This window comes from Notolabrus celidotus, chromosome 22 (genome assembly GCF_009762535.1).
Source record: "Notolabrus celidotus isolate fNotCel1 chromosome 22, fNotCel1.pri, whole genome shotgun sequence".
NCBI lineage: Eukaryota > Metazoa > Chordata > Actinopteri > Labriformes > Labridae > Notolabrus > Notolabrus celidotus.
The window spans coordinates 12,672,059-12,692,146 of record NC_048293.1 but is presented as its reverse complement, the minus strand read 5'-3'; the positions used below and the strand labels follow the sequence as shown (position 1 = coordinate 12,692,146).

At 41.6% G+C, this 20,088-nt stretch overlaps 2 protein-coding genes across 2 annotated transcripts; one reads left to right on the top strand and one right to left on the bottom strand.

The window, feature by feature from the left end:
* The first annotated feature begins 1,403 nt into the window (after window positions 1-1,403).
* On the top strand, window positions 1,404-10,773 carry LOC117805883 (serine/threonine-protein kinase PAK 6). Its single transcript, XM_034674482.1, is given in 14 exon segments — window positions 1,404-1,607; window positions 3,748-3,774; window positions 3,776-3,890; window positions 3,893-4,024; window positions 4,027-4,056; window positions 4,059-4,232; window positions 4,235-4,407; window positions 4,945-5,478; window positions 6,727-6,838; window positions 6,841-6,859; window positions 7,960-8,086; window positions 8,161-8,286; window positions 8,420-8,554; window positions 10,039-10,773. Coding segments are annotated over 14 exon segments (2,076 nt in total). The 3' UTR covers window positions 10,207-10,773.
* A 2,408-nt stretch (window positions 10,774-13,181) lies between these two features.
* On the bottom strand, window positions 13,182-13,953 carry LOC117805884 (ankyrin repeat domain-containing protein 63). Its single transcript, XM_034674483.1, has one exon. It carries the CDS (start codon window positions 13,837-13,839, stop codon window positions 13,198-13,200), a length of 642 nt encoding a protein of 213 aa, XP_034530374.1. The 5' UTR covers window positions 13,840-13,953; the 3' UTR covers window positions 13,182-13,197.
* Between the last annotated feature and the right edge of the window lie 6,135 nt (window positions 13,954-20,088).

The following is a 20,088-nucleotide window of genomic DNA, read 5'->3' as shown; positions in this document are numbered from 1 at the left end:
GGTAACAACTTAAAGGATTGGACAATAAAAGTGATCAGAGATCATAGCTATAGAAAATTATCCACTAGGGGATCGCACCTTGCCTATACTAATATTAAACACAAGAATGTTTACCATCCGTCAGTACAAACACTAGTATATGTCATTAATGAACCATGTGTTTACAAGTTGGTGTTGAAACATTTCACATAGATAGTAAATAGGTTAAACACTGGTATCCTCCAGCAACCTTGAACATCTTTAGTAAATCTGATGGTAATCCAAAGAGTAGCTGTGCTCACACATCTGCACAATGGGTGACTTTGCAGAGGCTGTAGATATGTGCAATTCTCCAATGTCCCTTGCATTTTAAGTGCTTTGTTGTGCATGATGTATCAGACCACTTCAATGAAATATGCATGACAGCAACGCTTTATTCCATGTCATTGAGTACAGCTTATTACATCACTTGTCCTCTCCTCTCCTGTCATGGAGGGACCGACGTACTGACCAACAAACCGGCACTACCATCCCTAGAGGCATGCTGCTAGCATGACTAGCCAGAACCACCTCCATACTGTGAACTACATGAAACAGCATCAATTCAAATGAGGCTTAAATTTGAGTGATTATCTCCCTATGCAGCTTTGCAGCTGAGGAAATTAGATGAATAAAATGTATTTAATTATGTCCCTACACTTGAATGGAGATAAAGCTTAACACAGTTAACCTGAGTTAGCTGTTTGCCAAACGTAAGACCATCAATCCAAGGATTAAATGGTTACCCTCTCTGGAATCAAGGGCAAACAAGCTACTAATCAGGATGTAATTTGAGAGGTTATAAAGGGTTTATGAAGGATAGTCTACCATAGTATATTTGTGTTTGTGTGGATCTGTTTTTTGTGCACAAGCACATTTCTTGTCCTGCTAATGCACTGAAAGCCTGCGGGTGCTGGCCAGCCCAGCCGAGTGCTCATCAGTTAAATGGCACAGAGAATGAATAAGCCTTAATTGACCAGATATCCTTCATTACACATGTGCTTACAAATGTATCCGGTTTCCTTGGAGCCATTCTGAGAGGCACAAGCTTGTGACAGGCAGCATGGGACATAAACATCCCAGACATGGAACAGCTTTTTAGATGAGGCATTTGTATATTTGCTCCCATGTGGACAGATCATCTGTTGTCACATTTTGTTTTGATACCCCCCCTGTTAGGAAGAGCATTGTAAAGGACAGTGGTCTAACTGTGGCGACATTGTTTTAATCATTGAGGCAGAAGAGATTTGCTTGTATTCAAATGTCAAGATACAGTTTCGCTTGCAAGTGCTGTGCATTATGTTGGACGATAATTAAGGTTTAAAAATCTGTTTTTCATAGGGACAATTTGAAGCAGGCAAGCTGTCACCCTCTTGGACCTGAGGATGTTTCGTAAGAAGAAAAAGAAGAGGCCTGAGATTTCAGCGCCCAAAAACTTTGAGCACCGTGTCCACACATCATTTGACGCCAAACGGGGCTGCTTTGTGGGCCTGCCGACACAATGGCACAGCTTGATAGAGAACCTGCGCAGGCCCAGGCCCATGGTGGACCCATCCAGGATCACAGAAGTGGAACTGAGGCCAAAGAAGGTAAACCACAGCATCCATTTATTGATCCATATATCTTACCATGACAGATCACTAAGTCGCACCACGTGGAGTCAGGTGCTTTTTAAAGCTCTTACAATGTCATACTAAAGGTTCAGCATTAATCTAAGTGAGACTGATGCATAAAGATATGCTTCTGCTTGTATTGATGCAGCAGGATTCTGCTGTCTCAGAAAATGCCATAATCCTCTGATGACAGCGCAAAAGGAAGGCCGGCTCCCCTCCCCATCTTTTGCATCCGTATCTGTCCTGGGGCTGGGCTAATGACCCTGCTGTGTACACTGACACTACAATGTTGAATACTCAGAGGGGCTGCAAGATTTATTACACCACACAGGCAATTAATAACAGTCCACGGTGCCTTCCCACAGATGTCAAGCAGAAGGGATAAAAACTGCAGGTACAGCAGAGGAAATGCCAGTGAATGATAGAGGCTGCAGATCTAAGGCTTTCTACGCTTCACAGAGCTTACTGTCGATGCTATTTGTGACCCTTCAAATAAATATGGAAAGAGAACAGCAACATTTCAGTGAAGGCCTGATATTATAAGTTGGATATAAGAACTATCATGTCAGCATATTTGTCCGATTTGTGGTTACATCTCCCTCGCTAGTCAGCTTTACAATAAATACTCAGTTGAATAAGTTATTAACATTTTTGTTATTGTCCGCTGAAATGCAGTTGACATGTTGTGTCTAAGCTGTAGCTCCAGTTAATGGCTACTATGCTGATGCTGAAGTGCTCTACTACCCGGATGTAAACAAACACAGATAACAGACGGCAACTGTGTTTGGCGCAGTTTGGCAGTATTTTGATCTAGAAAATGGAGATAAAGTTGCATGTAGATTGTGTCTAGTTAAACTGGCATAAAACCAATCAATCAGACGATCAAAGGCATGAGGGCGTTAACTTGCAAGGAGTACCGAAGGCTGGTGGTGCTAGCTCTGCTAGAGTTAGCCACATTTAGACAAAATGTATCCACTTTCTTACTATCAGACTAGTCAGTCACAATTGAAATTAAGGTTTAAATTAATTAGACACTTTGGGTTATCTCTAAATTGTAATATTGAATAAAAATGACAGTTTCCATCTATTATTACATAATTTCCAGAAACAGGACATCTATCCAAATATACTGCACAGCTAACTCGTTTACTCTCACTATTTTGCAGTGTGTGATTGGATATTGTATATGATATTCTGGAGGCATCTTGGCTTCTGTAGTACACATCACAAGATTTAAGTCTTGTCTTCTCCTAAAAAAATCAAGACAAAGTAATGCTTACCTATTTGTGAGGCTGTACTTGCTCCCAGTTTAATGCTTAAATTAGCATGCTAATATTCTCACAAAGATGATGCTAGCATTTTCATGCAGGCAAGTATACATGTAACTATGCTAGCAAGCAGCGTGATTATTTCATTTTGTCAGGAAAGGAGAATTTATACTGGAATATTGGATCATACCAACATGACAATTTCTAACTACAGTATTACAGCATCTTCCAAAATAACATGTCTCACCGACAGCATTATAACCTGCTATTTCCTGCCTCTCTAAGAGGTTTTACCACAGTTGAGATGTCATCTGACCTCTACCTCCTATGCATAGTTGATGGCACCAAACCAGAGACACAGGAGAGGGCTGTTGACTGACTGAACTGAACTATAACAAGCCCCATGCATTCTTTCTAACAGCTGCTACAGGAACAAAATTCTTCCAAAAGATCTTCAAGTTTGATCTTTTCTGTCTGGACAGTTTCATCTTTTCCTTTACTTGCCCGCTAGGTATGCATACCTTACCTTAAAGGTTCTGCAAACAGTTATCTGTAATTTCTGACTGTTTCAACTCTGGAACCGTTGTAGAGGTCTTTATCTTTGAATTGCGTCTCTTGAACCATTTCTTCATATATTTGTCACTTTATTGTCAAAAAAAGCCACTGGGGGAGATAATTTAAGACGTTGTATTTGAAGAATGACGTAGACGTTCTTTAAAGATTCTCAAATCTAAATTTAACTTGCCTCTGAGCAATGATTATATCAGCCTCATTATTCCTTTCAGCCATTTCTATATGTGATCATGGCATGCGCAATGTGATAGAGATAAACGCTTCTTCTCTTTCAGACCATTGTGCGTGGAGCATGATCGGGTCCACGGGGACTACATTGCAGCCATGATCAACGACATGAGCCGCCTGTCCGTGACCAGCTCCAACTCTCTGAGGAAGAGCAGCCCCTCGGCCAGGAAGAGGGCACAGTCTCTTGGACGGCTGGGGAGGTGAATGAGGGAGACCCTTACCAGTATGAGGGCCTGACCCAGGATGAAGATGATGACGAGGATGCATGTGAAGACCCCTGGAGGGAAAGAGCAAGGAACATCCACAGTGAGACCAACACTCCCTACCTGGCATGAAGAAGAGCATCACCCTGCAGCCCATGGGATCTTACCAAAGGCCAAATCCACCTATGAAGTCAGCTTTGGCTCCATGGAGGGACCCTCGCATCCGGCTCAGTCCCAGAACAACCCAATGCTGAGCCACGGGGCGTATATGAGCGGGGAGGTGGGCAGCCCTCAGGAGAGTGATATGGAAGAGAAGAAATTTCAGCTTCCCAGGGGATGCCACCAAGTCAGAGACCCATTGCTTGTTTTTACAGCCCTGCTATGACTGTTCAGCCACCTCATGGAGACCAAGGGACAGTCACCACAGAGCTTAGGCCAAACCCTCCAATGTACATGCACCCACAGAACAGCCCCGGGAGGCCGTTCTCTTCCTATGACCTGAAGGTAAGCCTGACATTACAGCTGCTTCTTAAATATTTGGTTGTGAGGTGCACACCCATAACATTCAGTAAATTACGATATGCATATTTCTGCTTGAGGTTTTGACATCCTGTTTATCTCGGCATGGTTTAGCATCAGCTTTGAATCCATTAAATACAAGTTTTACAGGATCTTTCTCATGCTTAGCTTGTGGAAACTCAGCACAGCAGCATATTGATTTGCTTTAACTGAAGGTGATTTAAGTTCTTCGGTGGAATATTTTTTTAATCCCGGTATTAAATTATGGAATGTGGGTTTTAAGAGTGAGTAGGGTTGTAAAGTTGAGATATGGTGTCTTTGGCAAGATCCCCACAGGACACTTGGGTCCATATAGCAACATCTTTACATGGGTTGCATCAGGTGAAGTGGATGCACAGGGAGAGTGGAGGACTAGATTTACTTTCACTTTAAATGCAGGTCTTCAACCTCAGGCAGGAGGCCAGCTCTGCTTCAGCTCTCTCTTTTGTTGTCTCTCACTCTTGTTTTCTCTTCATCCTGCAGGCAGAGTCGGCAGTGAGGTACCACTCTGGCTTCCTCCCCACTGGAAACAGCAGTCCTCTTGTGGGCGGCATCAGACCCCAGCGGACTGTTCGCTCCTCTGCTAGCTACACGCTGGGCTTGTCTCCTAACATGGGACTTAGGCCAAATGGACCTGACCCCTTCCTCAGACACTCTGGGTGCCCAGCCCCTCCCTACCCTCGACAGGACAGCCCCTCCCAGCCTCGCCCCTCCCCTACAGGCTCTCTAGCCACCAGTCCTCCAGGAACTTGCTCTCCTGCTTTTAGACCCCCACAACATCCTTCACCCAGACCACCACCAGACCCCCCTAAAGTGACACATGAGCAGTTCAAAGCAGCCTTGCAGATGGTTGTAGATAAAGGGGATCCTCGGTCTTACCTGGAGAACTTTGTGAAGATCGGGGAGGGCTCAACGGGTGTGGTGTGTATCGCTACAGAGAAGCACAGTGGACGGCAGGTGGCGGTAAAGATGATGGACTTAAGGCGGCAGCAAAGGAGAGAGTTGCTCTTTAACGAGGTACAGTGTCCAATAAAAATTTCCTGATCATATCAACCATGTATAATTTCCTCTAGTATTGCTAATGTGGCATCCATAGACTGTATAAAGCACTGACTTAGTCTCAGTGATGTCCACATTGGTTTCTGAAGAGGTTCTTAGAAGCCCAAAGATGGTTGTAGCCCATATTGGAAATACTGACTCCAACTAGCTTCTGACTGATCTAGAGATAGAATTGAGGAGGGGCCTTTAGCTTTCCAAAAAACAGCTACAACACACCCACCTGTCGATCAACTCTCCATGCCACTGATTGTGTTTAATTATATATAGCCTAACTATTAGCCTCAATATAACTTAAATGGAAGAGTTACAAAAAAAGAAACTGTCACACAGTCTCAGTGGATGCTTGTCAAACTGCCAATTTTCCACTATCATGTTGCTTCACTTATTAACACTGGAGGTTGCAACTTGGTTGCTCCATGCTAACTATGCACTAATGATCTAGAGATTGTGCTAAACAAGGATTTGCAAGTATGATCTATTTTAGGGCAAACTGTGGAAGCTCTCTACAACTATCCTGATTCATTTGATTTCTGGTTTTCCCTCATCCAGTCATAAAGAATCAATTTTCTTTAGAGGATTTCACACAGAGAAATTCCCTCTCACACATAGTAAGCAAAGGCAAGGACGAATATGCAGGGCGGTTGGGTCAGCCACAAGATGACCTAGATGTAGATCTGTAATGTGTTAGCCTTAATGTGCTCTCCATGTGGCTCCTTTCTGTGTTAACTATCAGTCACACTCTGAGGGAGGCATTTGAAGCAATTCATTTCAACAACCATTGCTAATTTAAATAATGAAAGAGGCTCTTCCTTGGTGCTGTGTCCTTCTCTGCAGAGGTGGGGAAAAGTTAGCATGGCCTATAGAGTCCACAATGGCTACATTGAGGGGAAACACCATGTTGGAATGAATTGTGTTTTTTTTCAATGCCCAGATGAAGGCACTGGAAGAAAATGTTCCAACACCTGTGTCTACTACTACTTCTACTGTTTGAATATGTAGCTATAGAGCTTGTGTTTTACTGGCCTCTCCAGCACTAACTGTGACAGTACTATCTGTAAAATACATCCTAACAACTCTCCTTCCTTTACAAATATGCTAAACTGAACTGCTTGTGTACCCCTTACACTTTGGAGAAGGCAAAATGTGGCCACTACATTTTTGTGTCCCTTCATATTTTTGTCCTAAAGTGGGTTTTCCCTCTTGCAGGTGGTCATCATGAGAGACTATCAGCACAGGAACGTTGTGGAGATGTTTAAGTCGGCCCTGGTGGAGGAGGAGCTGTGGGTCATCATGGAGTACCTGCAAGGAGGAGCGCTAACCACATTGTATCTGAAACCAGGTACAAACACTTTGAGAACAACTTGATTCTTCTCAAGAAAGCTGGCTGGTGCATTCAGTTTGGTTGTGATATTATGTTTAATAACTACATCAACCACAAGGGGGTAGTGTGGTATTGACTGCTGAGTGATCAGTGTTGAAACCAGCTGCACGAACACTGACAAAGACTCCCATTCAGCCTTCTCTGACTGCTGCTTTTCTCCAGGAAAAAAGCAATAATTCAGTGAAAATGTCAAATATGTGCATATTTAGATGAAAAAGGAAAAGTCTAATTTTGGTTTTAAATGTCATTTTCCTCTGCTCCCATGCTACTTAATTGTGATTAAAATAAGACAAACATATTGACCAGCAGCAGGGAGTTGAATTTGTCATAGTATATTTGCCTTGAGCTGTCATTGTGTCATATTATTAGCAGATGGCTGGCTCGATCCTTACAGCATGACCTCAGGGTTAGATCGCTTGACTCAAAGGGATGAACATTTTCTCTCCAGCCAGATGACACGTGAAATATAACAGCTGTCACAGCCACTGTCTGTCAGGCATTGAGATAATCTGTATATGGACAGAATAATCAAGAACAAGAGTCTTTTGCAGGCTGCAGTCTGGTCTTTCTAAATTAAGGAGCTGAGTAAGTGACTTAATCCATGCAGGACTTTAAGACCTGTCTTTTAAATGCATACACAATGCATGTGGGAGACTCGTGATTTATTTGGTTGGTTGCCTTGTGTTTTCATCTTTGTTTGCAGTGGGTGCCTGCTCTTGCCTGTTGTTTGAAAAAAGCCTTTTGTCTCTTAAGTGTTTTTATTTCATTTGTAAATTACTGAAGTCACAGAACATTGCGGAGGATTGAATATTTTTTTGTCATTCTGCCATGTGGGAGTTGTTGTTTCGAACCCTGCTCTCTTCTTCATTGCCTTAAATGTGCGATGATTCATGGATTTCGACTTTTCTCGGCGGTTGATTCGTCGTAATCCTTAATGGAAAAGTGTGAAATATTAATGTATAATCTATTTATGTGTGTAAACTTGAATGTGCGTGTGTGTGTGTGTGTGTGTGTGCGTGTGTGTGTGTGTGTGTGTGTGTGTGTGTGTTATCCTGCAGGCTGAGTGAAGAGCAGATTGCCACAGTCTGTGAAGCTGTTTTGCAAGCCCTGGCCTATCTCCATTCACAGGGAGTCATCCACAGAGACATCAAGAGTGACTCCATACTACTTACATTAGACGGAAGAGTACGGATTCACTTTTTCCTCTCTTTTTCTTCTTTGAACAAACTGGATGGTAATGTATTTCTCTCTTCCCCCAGGTCAAGCTTTCAGATTTTGGCTTCTGTGCTCAGATCAGCAAGGACATCCCAAAGAGGAAGTCCTTAGTGGGGACACCCTATTGGATGGCTCCTGAGGTCATCTCTAAATCACCATATGGCACTGAGGTGAGCAGGCACATGTTCAAACCCCGTCATGCTGAAAAACAGTGGTGATCTCTCTCATGTAGTGTTAATGCCAAAAGAAGCAATCTGTCCTTTAAGATCTGTTACATAATTTGAATGTGTGCTGGTGCATCAGGTGGATGTTTGGTCAATGGGTATCATGGTGGTGGAGATGGTGGACGGAGAGCCCCCGTACTTCAGTGAAACTCCCGTAGCAGCTATGAAGAGACTGAGGGATGAGCCAGCTCCGACTGTTCGAAATGTTACCCAGGTGAGAGAACAGACACGTTTCCATACACTGACAACATCTTCTTCTCTTCTTTTAAAAAACAAAACAGGTGAATAATACCCGTTACACACCACAGTACGATGACAGAACTTTATAGCCTCATCAGAATGAGTGAAAAATAAGAATCCCTTAATATATACAAGTCTAATGTATGGAATTAAAAGTAAACAAAACATCACCTGAGTTATACATATGACAGGTAGAGTGTGTTAAGGTTTAAATTTATTGATTGTATTTATTTTTATTTTATCCATTCATCATAACCAGAGCATTGTTTTCCATTTCATAATGTGCTGTGCTTCTTTGTAATAGAGAGTCATGTTAATTCTCCTGTCAGGAGTTTTTAACTGTTTATGAAACAAGCTAAATTAATACTGATGTCTCTTTATGATCTACAAAAGCAAACAAGACCATCATCATCAACAGCTCGGATTATTTATATATACTGTAGTTATTTTAAATTCCTCAAGCAACTTCTGTGAGGTAGGTGTCAGACAAAGTGATTAACTGCATGGTGTCAAAACAGCATTCCTTTAAACTTGAACGACAGAGTCTTAATGAATGATACATCTGACTGTTGAAAGAGAAGGGGTGAGATTATTTGTCAACAAAAAAAAAACACAAAATCCACAGATTTTAGATTTAAAAAATTGAAAATTGAAAATCATTGGTTTTGACAAGTTAAATAAGATGTAAAAGAATCTTTTTTTTCCAAAAAAGTCTTCTTTTAATTTTAAAACCTCAGTATTGAAAATGCCAAATGTATTTATTTATTTATTTGTCTATCATTGGAGTCATTTTGTAGACATTAACAACTGGAGCAAATTATTTCCCAATATAATCATGTGGCATTTTTAGCCACACTAGCAGTGCAGTGCTGGAGATGTCATCATCAGTTCAGCAATCAGCCTGGGTCATCCTGGTTAGCTCAGTTTTTCTTTTACACCATCATCAAGGCAAATTTTTGCTTTGATTAGTACTTTGCTTTTGTCATAAATACTCTCATAACATACGCAGTGGCACTTTTAGTGTTAAAAGAGAAATGTTAGCATGCTAATAGAGGAAACAACGATCACACTTGTTGTACATTATGATGATTAACTTTTTCACCCACAATATCTGCTTCAACCCCAACATTTTCATGCTTAAATATTATCATTTTGCTGTTAGCTTATACTTTAACCCCTGCACAGACCCAGAAGGCTGCTAGCAATACTGTAAAATCATATTTAGGATCAAAATAGTTCGGAAATATTCATTTTTATATCTTGGTTTATGCTTCAATGTATAAAACTAAAACCATCCCAACAGAGGTAGTGTTTTTACACTTTGAATTTAAAAAAATAGTGCTTTGTTTCTTTAAATTCCACTGCATTTGGTTGTAGTTTGGAATAATTCAGATGGATCAAAATAACTGCAAAGGCCTTTTAAAGTTTAAGAAACAATGCCATTGCTTTTTTGTTTAGATCTCGCCAGTTCTAAAAGACTTCCTGGACCGAATGCTGACTCGGGAACCCTTAGACAGAGCCAGCGCCACTGATCTGTTGGAGCACCCGTTCCTGCTGCAGAGCAGCTCACCTCAGTGCCTGGTCCCATTGGTGGAGCAGTACCGCAAGCGCATGTCCCGTTGCTGATCCTGGGGGGGCTCTGGCTCACTAACACCCACCTTCAGTCTGACCTTCCCAGGCCTGGGAGGACAAGCAGCGCCCGGGTCCAGATCCTCTTCCACCCAAGAAAATGGGTGATAAGCCACGGAGAAGAAGACCCAGACAGCATGTTGCTGATGGAGTGATTGTGGAAGGGTTTCAAGTTTGGTTGACACGCAGCGCTGCATGGTCTCGGCATGAGAGAAGCACTTTAGGAGTGAGTTGAAGGCAGCATGCAATTCCTCACATCTCAACTCGGTTGAACCGAAAATCAATAAGCTTCCTGTGACATTCAGTAGGATTCAACACAACACAAAACAAAATGGTGCATATCAACTGAAAATTAATATTCCACGTAAATACACGCACTACCCCAATGACCCTTTATTGTGTTCATGATGGGCATTATGCTAGCTGTGTTAAGCCTCTGAGGCTGACGTTAGGATCAAACCACGTAGCTCATTGTGATGCTGTAAAGGAAGGATAAAGTTACCTCTGCACCACACACACACACACGCACACACACACACACACACACACACACACACACACACACACACACACACACACACAAACACACAAACACACACACACACACACACACACACACACACACACACGCTCTTTGCTGTGGAAACTGGACAAAAACCCTGCCAGCAAACTCCACGAACATTGGCTGTCGAATCTTTGCATGGCCAAATGGGGGCACACCTGGCCTGATGTGAATGCTTGAAGATGAACCAAACTGGGATGTGAAAGACAATTGTCCTTTATTAGCATAATAAGTGGGTTGATAAAAGCCCAGCTGCTACTATTGAGCGATTGGAAAATCACCAGGACCATATTCATCTTTTTCATATTTATTCTTTATTCCCTAAAGGTGTTGTTGTGGGTTGTTTATATGATGTGAAGTTGAAAATAAGGTTTCAATAATACGTATGAACTTGAAACATAATCAGATTAATTAATAATGTAAATAAAATACTGGATATTAGGTCTTAATCCTGCTGATCTCCTGCAGTAAATTATATGAGATGAATTGAAAATTTACTTTTCTTTACTGAAATGTGTGTGTATAGTTGTATGTGTGTGTATGTGTGAGCACATGTGTGTGGGTGTGTGAGCACATGAGTGTGTGTGTGTGTGTGTGTGTGTGTATGTGAGGGTGGCATCACAGTGTTTGCTTCTGATAAGCCCACTTTGTATTGTGACAGACTTTTTAAAAACCACAAGATGTGCGTATGTGTGTGTGGGTGTGGGTGTGGGTGTGTGTGTGTGTGGGGGTGAGTGTGTGTGTGTGTGGGTGTGTGTGTGGGGGTTTGTGTGTGTGTTCTTTGACAGTATGTTTGTGTGTATTTGCATTTGTTTGCCTAGATAAAGCACACAGCCTGGCATGTGATGCTGCAGGACGTCCACCTGCTGAGAAACACTTTGCACATAGTCTTTGTATTCTGACACGGATACATGTGGACATGTTTCATGTATTTCTATCTCTGTGTGGATCATTCATGGAAAAGAGAATTACACATTTTAATTTTGTATAAATCAATAAATGATGCATATTGAATTGGATTTCTTTGATCTTGTATTGTCCTCATTCACACTCACAAATATGAACATGCCTACTTTAAAGTATTTATTAGGCATTGAGCATGAATTATACAGTGCACAGTCACTGAACATCTTTAAGCAAAATACATACAATCATTTTTATAAATACATAAGCATATCAAATACATTTAAATCCATACAATATACATGTTTCATATGTGAACAAAAATATTTATTTTAGCTGACAGATGAATTTTGCTTATTAATAAGTAATTTCAAATATAGAATAACAACATTTATCAAACTGTTTAGCTTTAAATTCTTATTTTTTCCATTAATAAATATTGAAAAACTGTAACATAGGCAAAAGATGACTAAATCTCTATATAATAGATTATGTCTTGAGCGACCATACTGCATTGTGATTTATAAGTGCTGTAATCATTCTCTACCAGCCAGGAACTGTCCTTATTCTAACCGAGGGTAGACTGAGACGAACAGCTTTCAAACTCACATTTCACTCCGCTGATGCTGTCAACGCTTGGCTGGCTGTTCACCTGCTGGTGTGTGTGAGAGCAGGGGAAGGTCTCAGAGCGGGACATCCGCCCTCTGCCGTTTGAGGAGCTGGACGAACAGTCTATCACCATCCTCATGAACTCTGGCGCTGTGAACCGCCGCAGCAGCCTCGTCCCCAGGCCCATGAACCCTGGTGCACGGCTCTGAATCTTCCCGACTCCATCTCCCCTCTGGCAAACAGCAGCTTGTTGTGTCTGCTGCTCAGGCCGAAGCTTCCCCTCTTCTGCTGCTCTCTTCTGTTTGATGGAGCTGTGTCACTCGCGTCTTCTTTCTGGGATTGGATATTGTCCTCCAGGGCTCTCCCCGGCTGGCTCTTGCCGTTCAAAAGAGGTTTTGGCACTGGGACAGTTTTGTCAGCATCATTTGTCAGGCTACGGGAGTTTCCTTGACATTCAATCTTGTCTATCAGGCATCTCTCATCCTGTAGCGAGGCTCTCTTTAATTTGCTGGCTGACTGGCTCATGTCGCACACGTCACCCTGATAGGACTGCTTTCTGCCGCTCAGATGGTCCAGGTTAAATGACTTTGCTTTACCCCAAAGAGGAAAACTCACTGGTGTTTGTTCTTGGAGTCCAGTGTCTCGGCTGACATCTTTCTGGCTCGGCTCAGGCAGGGAGTTCAGCGGTTTGGCCCCTCTTGGTTCTCTAAGTGGACAGTTTTGTAGTTGTTTGGCGGTGAAAAGATCCCCTTCAATCTGGCTTTTTTCTATCTGAGGAGGCAGAGCCCAGCCGCTCGAATGGTTCTCCTCTTGAGACAGGCTCCTGGGACATCTGAAGCGGTTCCAAAGCCGGCTGCTGTCTCCAATCTTCATCTGTCTCTGAAATACCTCAGGCAACTGGTCTTCACTGTTGTTTAACTGCTTTGAAAACCTCTCCAGAAGATACCTGGGGAGCCGGTTGGGCAGCCGGTTGTCTCCCTCACCAGTTGAATCAGGGAGCGGTTCATCTGTGCAACACTCCTCCTGCAAGAAAAGTTAAGAATCTGCACACATTGGTTGTGTCCGAAGAAGTTGGCCACCTCAATGGCAGTGTGACCGGCGTTATTGGTTCTGTCCAGCCTCAGTCCCAGTCTTTTGAAAGCCCGCACCAAGAACTCCAGGACCTGGCTGTGCCCAGAGAAGGCAGCATACATCAGAGCGCTGTTACCCCAGGCATCTGAGGCATCTGGGTCAGCATTGAACTGCACCAGAAGCTTCACCACGTCCAGGTGACCCATCTCACATGCATGGCTCAGGGCAGTCCGACCATCCTCGTCCTGGCAGTTCACATCAGCTCCTTTCTCAAGCAACAGCCTGGTAAATTTGGCTCTGGTCCCAGCGTCTTGTAGGCAGACAGCATACATAAGCGGGGTGCGGCTGTTTTCTGTCTTGGAATTGATGATGCGTCCGTCCAATGCATCCAGGATGAAACGTGCCAGGTGAACTTTTCCACCGTGCATGGCGTCCAGGAAGGTCTTAGTGCCAGAGCCCTGGCGTAAATCTTTTGGTCGCATCATACTTGAACAGCCACTTGTTGAGCCGAATCTTCAACTGAGCTACAAATAAAAAGAGAAAAGTGTGTTTAACAAGTTCTCTGAGGCTCTCTGTGTTTACAGCAACTGCATTCACCTCAGAGTAAGACTCAGAGAGGAGCTGCCAGGGATTTTATACCTCCCTCTCAACATGCCCTCCCCACGTTGCCTAGGAAACAAACGTCTGAGGACCATTATGTGGTGGCAGCATCCATTCAGCCTGAGCCCTCTCTGCCTGGAGAGAAATATGCTATTTGAACGGAATAATTACCCGAGGAGAAAAACATGGCCAGTGTTTTTCATGAAGGTCCGAGGAGTTGGGCCCAATTTTTACTTTTCATTGAAGCTAATTAAGCTAACTTATTAAAAATCCCTGCTCTAATTATCACATGTAGAAGAGTACAATCCAGCATAATGTGAATGTATGAATGGTGCATTGTGCTGAGTCCCATTTGAAATGAAGAATACTTTCTTTAAGACTATTACAAAAGGTTTGAGGGAAATTTGAGGTCTTGAGAGCTTGCTTCAAAGGAAAGGCTGGAGGGGATAATGAGCAGAACTGAAACCCCCCTTTTCTTACGATCATGCCTTCAAGTACTGCATCCAGCCATCTACTCTGTAGCTCTACTTGCTTTTCACTTCAACCAAATAATACATTAAATACAGTGCAACAAGTTCAAACTGTTCCCCCTATTGTGCTGAATTTCTCAAGGTCTGATACTAATGATTTTACCAGAAGGTCTTCATTAAAAAAAATGAATCCAGTAAAATCTACATTTAAAGGGAGAGCAGTAAAAAGCTTAGTGTTGTTGCCTTATTGAATATAAAATAAATGCAGTATGAAGTATGTTGATGGTGTGGTTACATTGCTTCTTGTCCAGCAATCCTGTGTGTACACATTTTAGAGTGTTTGATCAATTTAAAAGGGTAAAAATTAAATATACATTTATTATGATATAGAGTATAATACTATAAGAAAAGTAGGGTGGCCAGTCGTGCAGGTGGGATGAGGCCTTGATGACCTTCAGGGACTGTCTAATGGCACCGCTGGATGTACAGCTCCTGCAGGCCAGTCAGCTCTGGCAGTGATGTGTTAGGGCATGTGAACCACTCTCTCCAGTGCGTCACAGTCCATGCTGGTGCAGCTGCTTGGCCAGGTGGTGAAACAGCAGCCTGTCAGGAGGCTGGAAAATTTAGAAATTGGCCCAATCAGAATAAAAATGACCAATACAAACACATTGATCTGAATAAAACTGCAATTCTGATTTGACATTTAGTTGGAAGAGAAACGATGGTGTATTCCTTTTGGTCCGGATCAAACAGCCATTTAGAAATATGATTGTTTTCTACTGGCAGACGTTGGCAGCATGGAACTAGTCAGAAAATGAAACAAAGGTCCTTTCAGACTTTTTAAAAGAATCAAACATCATTAATTGGCTTGACATACAACAATGGAAGGTGGCTGAAAAAGGGTGAAAATAAAGAAACAATGATTAGTCCAAAAAAATGGCAAGCATTTGCCTTTCTTCCTCACATTGCCTCAAATAGAAACAATGTGCTATTTTTACTCATGCTCAGGCTCATTCGGCTTCATTAAAAAAACAGACAACGAAAGCTACTAATCCACACAACAGACGCTAAATCTCCAACTCCCTTAGTGTGTAGCACTGCTATGATGTCAAGTTAGTCGGCTACACCGTGAATCACGCTGCTGAGGGAACGATCAGTGTCTCGAGCATGCAAGCATTAGATCGCAATTTATCATACCCCATGTAAACAGAGGACACGGAATTTTCAATTAGAAAGGTTATAATTGGAATTGCAAAAAGCGGTTCTGTAAACCCACCATATAATAAAACACGAAACTAACTAAAGTAACTCAAACTAGCGGTGCTCCCTGCAAGCTGCCTTCATCCTGGCACCCTCTGCAATGATTTGAATACCTTTGATCACTGTGATAAAAACACTAGCTTGCGGTTTGTTTGAAGAGCTCTGTCTCACTATCTGTTGCTTTCTAAAGTTACATTGAAAATAAATGTCAAATGCCCTTAGGATTGGAGACTGGCGCTCTAAATGATAACTTTTAACATCATAAATTATAACAGTGATGACCAGGGCAGCATTGTAGTATTGAAGTTTTTTTTTTACATAAATGTGTATATTCCCTTTACTTACAACATCCAAACTATTACATTTAAACACTTGTCTCAGCATCTTTATTCCAAGCTAATTTATATAGAGAGACAAGGACTCTTTATGCAGCTGTTCCTTCTCCACAAGACCAGACTTTAATTTCAATTGCTAATATAAATCTCAGCTGGACCCAAACTGCGTCTAACAGTGGAGGTGAGAGAAACATTGCCGGGGTTCTGCCTTCCTCACTGTTCACCATCCGGCTTCATCAAACCCTCAGCAGGTTTTTTATACAGCAGCAGGAGTGATTCACTCATTTAAGCATGGCTGACATTCAGGCACTTCCTCCTAGCTGTCTTTCAGTGGACAGAGGCTATTCTGCTTCTACAGATGTATACTTTTCCATCATGAAGTCATATTAGTACATCTCTTTTTATATCAAGGTTATATCATGGCAACATTTCAGTAAGTTTAAACACTCATCACAACACAGGCACCACTAGCTTTAAAATGCTGGCCTTCACAGGTGATATATGGTCTGCTGAATGTTTAAAGGTCTACATTTAACTGAAGTAGTGATACCAGCAGGCCTGTCAGATGAAGGTAACATAAAGCTCTGTATATGTTCAAAAAAGAGACATATTGGACTGGTTCTACTTCTTAAAGGTGAATGAAATCCACTGGGAAATTGTCTTTCAAATTTAAGCTGAGAAATATCTCCAGGTATGATGGCCTATTTTAAGATTTTATTCATTTAGACATACTTGTCAGCTCTTTTTAGCCTTTACTAATATATTTTGTTGTCCTTCTGACAGCCTGAATGATTCTGTCTATCTCTAACAACCATTCATACCACACTCCCTTCAGATTATGTGGCCATTCTAATGTTTAATTGAACTTCTTGACCTAATTAGCATGATTAACTAAGTCGCAGCAGAAAAAACATAAAAGGACCTACCATGTAACCCTTAGACTTTACATTTAAGACAGTCATATGGTGACCACAGATTGAAGGTGTTTCTTATGTTCTTGTAAGTGAAACATACATGTTGTGCCACATCACATGTTGCACGATGCGGCTGTTTTTTTTTCTCAGATCACTTCCTACAGACATTAACATACAGCCCACACTGCACACTGATGAGGCCATTCTGATTGCATAAATCTTTGTCTGTGATTACACTTTGGGTCAGACTGAGGAGGACTGATGATCTATAGACTGAAACACATCACAAACTACATCAAAAGAAATCCCTCAGGCAGAGAGATAGAAAAACATATTACAAATATTTATTATTTTTTTATTATAAATGGGATAGATTAAATTTACTAATATACTAAGGGTGTTACAAAAAACGTGATACTTGCCATGAGACTTCTTATCAGTTTGGATGCTCTGAGAGTTTGGCTGCTTTTCTGAAGACGGTTCATCCAGAAATAGACCTGAGCTGCCTGGACTCCATGTATCCACGCAGGTAGGCTACGAGCTGTGCTGAGGTTATCGAGTTTACACAAACACTTTTGGATACTTCTGATTATTTTTTATGCAGGATCACATTTTCTGCAAAGGCTTGTGGATTTAACATAAGAAAAGAGTTCATGTAATTTCTATCACCAACATGACCCCCTTGGTCATGGCTATCTGTGCAGTCTTTGGATAAGTATGCAATATGTTTTTGCAAGAAAAGGCAATTACTTAATAAAGTGGACACAACCTCGACTTTGGATTTAAGGTATAACATAAAATGAAGCATAATGTGTGCAGTAGGTTTTAGTAACTAAAGATATCTGAAAATACTGCACAAAAGGTCTTATGTATCATTTTCTAATAGAACAAATAAACATTTAAATGAACTTGTGATCATGATATTGTACTCATGCCTAACATTAGTTTGTGACGTACTTGATTAGTGTCATCAAAGCTTAGTCCAAATACTTCCAAGGGGAAACTATTATAGTCAGAAAAAAATACTCAAAAATCTCTAAAAGAGATTTAAGTCAGAAACAGCAAAGGTTTATTCTCTTCCAGCAAACAAAGGCACAAGACATACCTCAATAAACAGAGTTAGCTCCAGAGCAGACAACAGATTTAAACACAGAACACGATTATAATCTAAAATACTCCTTCCATTGTTTTCATGATTGGAAGAATATGTCACATATCATCATTGCATCATTAAAAAACAATCATATCCCAAGGGAGTTTGATCTGGTAACCAAAAGATTGTGTCTTACCCTGTCTTGGTGTTGGGTCTTTGTTCATAATTTGACATAAAATGGTCTAGACCTCCTATGTTTGTAAAAGCGTCTTGAGATAACATTTGTTGTGATTTGGCGCTATACAAATAAAGATTGAGTGATTGATTGATTGATTGATTGATTGATTGATTGATTGATTGATTGATTGATTGATTGATTGATTGATTGATTGATTGATTGATTGATTGATTGATTGATTGATTGAATAGTGAAGATAAGAAGTATACACATACTTTATGTGCCCCAGGCATTGCCCCAGTTTGGTCACCTCAGTCAAAGAAAACAGATACGCCTCTGCCTTAATGCATGACATAAAAGCACTAATCCCTCCATTCAGGAAAGTTGGAAATGGATGGACCATGGATGAATGAAATGTTCAGAATGTGAATGAGACTTGCTAATTGGACAGATGTATGCAATAAAGCAGATATGCCATGCTAAATATGTGATCTCCCATTCATAACGCTGCTGGCCCAGGCAGAAGCCACCTTGAATGCCTGATTAGAAATTAAAGTTCATGTCAAGTCAAGGTGTTATCCAGAGCCATCAACGTCCTAATTAGCCACGGGGGAGAATGCAACTTCAGTGCAATCAAATCAACAAATCTCTGAAGGTTCTTCGAGACAGTCTTGTTAATGGAAACAAGACACAGAGCAAGACTCCCCTTGGTAACTCCACTTAGCTACTAACACCTGAGACTAATTTAGTGTACAAAGGGTCTGGAAAAAAAGAGTTATCCTTGGACTCAACAAGGCTTTTTCATTGTAACCAGCTTTCTTATCTGTGACTTAACATGCCCTAAGCCTCTATGGACTGCTTCATCTTCCACCTTCTAACTGAGCACAGAATGATTTGTTTGAAGCTGTCAACTGCTTACACAGTGAAAAACAGGATGTAGATTGTTTAGTGGTCATCTTAATTTTCCATTTCCTGCTCAAGTCAAACCATAATCCCTAACCAGTCAACATGCCACACTCCTAAAACATATCACCATTATACCAGAGCTAATGTTTCTCCTCTTGGTCCACATATCAAATCACAACAAAATACAATCTGTCATTGTTTCCTCACAGTTACGTAACTTCTTAACACAGGTAGCCCTGTCATTTAAACAGCAGGGGGTAACAACTCCTGCAGGGACATGAAGCTCTAAACTGATGTATTCGTATTCAGCAAGAACAATCGTGTGTGTGTGTGTCTGTTTGATTCCTCTAATGCCCTTTGATTTGATACAAGGACACAGCGGTGGAGATCTCACACACCTTCCATTTCAAGAAAGAGGTAGCAGCTGGCCTGCTGTCACTGTGGTGTGTATTGTTGCTAAGGTTGAGGTGAGGTCACTGTGGTTGTCTCATAGCAGAAAGTTACTGTCATGTTAAAACAGCAGATTTTGTTTGGACTCAAATGAACTCCAACATTGATGAAAGTCACCCTGTAGTTGTTCTCAGTATAAATATTTGAGGGTTAAAGCTTGAGGACAAAAAGCGAGATGGAGCAGGAGAGAGGAAAATTACATGGAGTGAGAGGGTTGCAGCTTAAAGACCCTGACAGCAAACCAGGAGCTGCCACTCACAGAGGCCTCTGATATGTTATTGGCCATGAGACGGACCCCACAGTGACTATGCTTTCTCTGCTCTCATCAATTATCCCCCTGAATCAGGCCTGCCAGGCTGCCACAACCAGATGGTAAACAGTAGGCTGTTCCTTCAGCCTTCACATCTAAGGGGCTTTAATATCAGTTGTCGGGCTGAGACACTTTGACAACAGAGAATTAGCACCTACAGCGTGACTGTCCTCTGTTGTCTTGCCATGGCAGTGAGGGGAGGATAATGGTTCAAGTGG